Below are 5191 nucleotides of genomic sequence, written 5' to 3' on the forward strand. Positions count from 1 at the left end.
GAATTTGCCAAAGTACTTTGGTCTGTGGGAATAAGAAGTGACCAAAAGCCAGCAACTATTATAACATTAGAGATAGTGCACCACCACTAACCAAAAGAACAACAAGCCTGACAAATTTCATGATTAAAGTTTTTTAATGAGGAATTTCAACTATACCTCAAGCAAACTAGCCCAGAATCCTAGAGGAGAACATTACATAGAAGCTCATGGTTAAATGGGAATGAGAGTGGTTATAAGAACAATGGCTTAGGGGGGAATCAAGAAATGAAGGGTAGAAAGGTCAACTCAAGACATAAGACAATTATGGGCATGTGTTTTTTTCTGCTAGGCAAGTGTTAGAAGTGGTAAATGCTTTTATCTGAAAAGAGCTATGGAGTAGATGAAAAGGTAGTTATAACAGATATTTTGTTCTTTGTTATGTTGCAGACAGAGGAGAGATGGAGAGGGAGAACAGCACAGTGGTGACAGAATTTATCCTCCTTGGTCTCACCCAGTCTCAACAGGCTCAACTCCTGATCTTTGTGCTAGTCTTAGTTTTCTACCTCATCATCCTCCCTGGAAATCTACTCATCATCCTCACCATCAGATCAGACCCTGGCCTCACAGCCCCCCTCTACTTCTTTCTGGGCAACTTGGCTTTCCTGGATGCATCCTACTCCTTCATTGTGGCTCCCAGGATGCTGATGGACTTCCTCTCTGAGAAGAAAATAATCTCTTACAGGGGCTGCATCACTCAGCTTTTTTTCTTGCACTTTCTTGGGGCAGGGGAGATGTTCCTTCTTGTTGTGATGGCCTTTGACCGCTACATGGCCATTTGTCATCCTTTGCACTATACCACTGTTATGAACCCTAGAATCTGCTATGCCTTGTTGTTGGCTCTGTGGCTTGGGGGCTTTACTCATTCCATTGTGCAAGTAGCCCTTATTCTCCACTTGCCCTTCTGTGGCCCAAACCAGCTGGATAACTTCTTCTGTGATGTGCCACAGGTCATCAAGCTGGCCTGCACAGACACCTTTGTGGTGGAGCTCCTGATGGTCTCCAACAGTGGCCTGCTTACCCTGCTGTGCTTCCTGGGGCTTCTGGCCTCTTATGCTGTCATCCTCTATCGTGTGAAGGGACACACCTCTGAAGGCAAACACAAGGCTCTTTCCACATGTACCACACACATTATCATTGTGTTTCTCATGTTTGGACCTGCCATCTTCATCTACACTCGTCCCTTCAGAGCTTTCCCAGCCGACAAAGTGGTTTCTCTCTTTCACACAGTGATCTTTCCTTTGATGAACCCTGTGATTTATACCCTTCGCAACCAGGAAGTAAAAGCTTCCATGAGGAGGTTACTGAGTCGTCACATGGTTTGCTGAATGGAATAGAAGAGTGAGACATGCAACAAAGGAGAAAGTTCAGTTGGAATTAATTAAATCATTTATTCATTAGTGTACTATGTGAGTCAGTCATTTTAGGAAATACTGAATTTATTAAGCAATTCCAATTTTCAGGCACTATTCTAGGTATGTGAATAAGGCAGGTAAGATTCTAGGTCTCTTGGGGTTATATTGAAATAGATAAAAACAGATTAAAGTATTAAATTGGCCAAAAAAAACCCCATAATATCCAAGAGAGATAGTGCTCTGAAGCAAGTGGAAAATACTGCCATGATAGAGTTTGACAGGAGATGGAAGTTACTTTGCTTTTGGTTGTTAAGCAAGGTCTTGTTGGTGGTGGTTAGCTGATAATCCAGGTGACTTGAGAGAAATACCTGTGCAATTTCCCAGGGACAGAAAATTCTAGACAGAGAAGATGACTAGTACAAAGGCACAGAGATTTTATTAACTGGTACATTTGAATATCACAAAGAGAAATGTGGTAGCTTGTCAAATATGTTGATATATGTAAATATATATGTACTGAACACTGTACAAAAAAACGGTATGATGTCTTTTAGGGTTTGTATGTGTGTGTGTGTGTGTGTGTGTGTGTGTGTAAATGCATGACAATAGTCATGAAAAAATGATAGACACATAATAGGATTATCATTAATATAGACTGGATTAAAATTTTCTTTCTTGTCACATGTTTTATGTTTATTTATATTTTTCACATTCTCTGCTTCATTTTGGTTTAATTGAAAAAGGGAAGGAAACAGATACTCTTATAGTCTCCGGAAAGGAATGGAACTCTGCCAACTCTCCAAGTATAGCCCAGTGAGAGTTGGATCAGACTTTTGACTTAAAGAATTGTATGAGAATAAAGTTTTGCTATTTTAAGTCATTAAGTTTGGGGTAATTTGTTAAGATATAATAGTAAATAGAGACAACACAGTCTGGTTAAATAGTAATATAGTAACATAGTATTTCTTTTACTATCCTTTTACTCTTCATCTATATGGCTCTTTATTTTTTTTTATTTTATTTTTTTTCAATATATGAAATTTATTGTCAAATTGGTTTCCATACAACACCCAGTGCTCATCCCAAAAGGTGCCCTCCTCTATACCCATCACCCACCCTCCCCCCCTCCCACCCCCCATCAACCCTCAGTTTGTTCTCCGTTTTTAAGAGTCTCTTATGCTTTGGCTCTCTCCCACTCTAACCTCTTTTTTTTTTCCTTCCCCTCCCCTGTGGGTTTCTGTTAAGTTTCTCAGAATCCACCTAAGAGTGAAAACATATGGTATCTGTCTTTCCCTGTATGGCTTACTTCACTTAGCATCACACTCTCTAGTTCCATCCATGTTGCTACAAAGGGCCATATTTCATTCTTTCTCATTGTATGGCTCTTTATTTTTAATACAGTTTCTTGTATGTAACATATATCTTAACCAATACAATAATCTCTGCCTTTAAATAGGTTATTAGGTCATTTACAGATATCATGATAATAGATAGACACAGTTCAGTTAAAATTGACCATCTTTTTATTTTATATTTGTTTCATCTGTTTTTTCCAGTTTTGTCTTCTTTATGTATTTTGTTGAACACTGAGTGTTATTTATATTTCCTTTCTTTATATTTATTATTGAGTTCAATTTATTCATAGTAATAATCTTGACCTCTTAGCTATCTCTTTTCTTGAAGCTTTTAGTGTTTATTTTAGGGTGATAATACATACTGTACATTTTAATGTATCACAGTCTAAATTCAATATTACATATTTCCAGGTATCATATAAGAAAGTTATAACATTGTACTTCCATTTGCCTGTTTGTGCTGTTTTATATTAATGAGTACTATTACCTATTGAGATAATACATTCAACAACATATTGTTATTACATTCACTGTGTACTGTCATTTACCTTTTAAAGAGAGTTGTATAATAAAAACTATTTTTATCCTCTTCATGTTTCATTTTGTATAATGTTATTGCTATGCCTTCACGTTCACTAATTTTTTTCCTCTTCACTGTCATCTCTGTAATACCTTCCAATGCATTTTTTTCACTTGAGAAGTACAATAGTTCAATTCCATATTTCAATTCAGATTTAAAAAAATCTTCCATGACCATTCTTAATCACTGCATAGTAGCAGTACTATCTCTTCTGATGATTACAGTAAATTACCCTTTACAAGATGGTGACACCTTTCCTTGCTTTCATGTCTCTTAGAAAGAAAAATGCAAAGTGAATGAGTAGCAGCAATAGCCTGAAGTTAATGGAAATCTTACTGTGTCATTGGTGAAAGGAGTTCTTCTAGAACTAGAGAGCATGAAGTTGTGGGAAAATAAAGCATAAGTTGTACAAGTGTTTTACAGGGATTGAAGCTATATGAGGAATATCCTTGCTCCCAAGCCTGCAGAATCTTATTACTGGGAGAAAGAATACATATAATGCCATTAAGTAAGAGCATACACTACATTCTAGAAGATGCCATATCAAGATAGCAGGATACAATCTAAAAATTGTGATGCTCTCTAATCAGTCTTAATATAAAATGACACAGAGCATGACAGCTCCATCCCTATAGTCAGTTGAAGTGCCATGATCAGGTGGTCCATATCTACTAGGGCATAGTAGAATGCTATGAGCTGATTTCCAACTCATGTAAAGTTCTCTGTTGCACATGGCAGAGCCATGCTACATAATCCTATGAAACTACATTGTGATTCTGTTAGGATATGGCATAACTTATAAAAGGTCTATTTTCCAGCTAGGTAACTTTAATACTGTTGGATGTACCTGGATATATGGCCTTAGTAGTAAGACTGCATTTACTCTGTACTAGATCTGCAAAGATGTCTTTCCTGAACTAAGTTCACAAAATTGGAAGCCTCATGTCAATCAATAAATAAGTAATATATACAAGTTAGAATATACTGCCAACTTGGAGAGGACTACCAGAAATTATGCTTTCTTCTTAGTGTATGGTGATGGTACAAGATGCAATACTTTAACTTTTAAAGTGATGCCTCAGCATCCTTGCCCTGTATAAACTCTCCAAAACTTCATAAATGTGGCATTACCTGCCATCTTAAATGAATGAGGTTTTTATCCTCACACTTGATCCTTTACATTCACTTAATCTGGGGAGAGGAAATGTTATTTTTCTTATGCCCTATCATAGGAATATTGAAAATTTCACTTAACTTCCTTTTAGGTAACTGTTTATCACATGACCTTGACTAGAATTGTATTTGTAGCTGTTGGTCTTGCTAGTAATCAACCATGATTATAGTGTTTCAATTAAATTAAATAGAAGTTCTTTTTTTCCCTAGGGTAAAAGAAATCATAGCATTTTAGTCCAATGTTCGCATGGCAGGGTCACAATATCACCAGAGACTCCAAAACTTCCTATATGTATGCTCTTTTTAAAAATAGTTTGTCATTTTATTTATTTATTTATTTTTTAAAAGAGAGAGAGAAGATGGCGGCATAGGAGGATGCTGGGCTAATCGCGCATCCTGCTGATCACTTAGATTCCACCTGCACCTGCCTAAATAACCCAGAAAACTGCCAGAAGACTAGCAGAACAGAGTCTCCGGAGCCAAGCACAGACAAGAGGCCCACGGAAGAGGGTAGGAAGGGCGGCCAGGCGGTGCGCACTACATGGACTGGAGGGAGGGAGCCAGGGTGGAGGGGTGGCCCGCCAGCCAAGCAGAGCCCCCGAGTCTGGCTTGCAAAAGTAGAGGGGATGGACGGAGTGTGTTCCGACAGCAAGAGGGACTTGACATCTGGAAGGTTATAAGCTAACAGCTCT

At 37.9% G+C, this 5191-nt stretch overlaps 1 protein-coding gene across 1 annotated transcript; it reads left to right on the plus strand.

Annotated features, from left to right (window-relative positions):
- The first annotated feature begins 319 nt into the window (after nucleotides 1–319).
- LOC125909779 (olfactory receptor 4N5) lies at nucleotides 320–1364 on the plus strand. The gene has a single exon (XM_049613244.1). The coding sequence runs from the start codon at nucleotides 438–440 to the stop codon at nucleotides 1362–1364; it is 927 nt and encodes a 308-aa protein (XP_049469201.1). The 5' UTR covers nucleotides 320–437.
- The last annotated feature ends 3827 nt before the right edge of the window (nucleotides 1365–5191 follow it).

This window comes from Panthera uncia (genome assembly GCF_023721935.1).
Source record: "Panthera uncia isolate 11264 chromosome B3 unlocalized genomic scaffold, Puncia_PCG_1.0 HiC_scaffold_1, whole genome shotgun sequence".
NCBI lineage: Eukaryota > Metazoa > Chordata > Mammalia > Carnivora > Felidae > Panthera > Panthera uncia.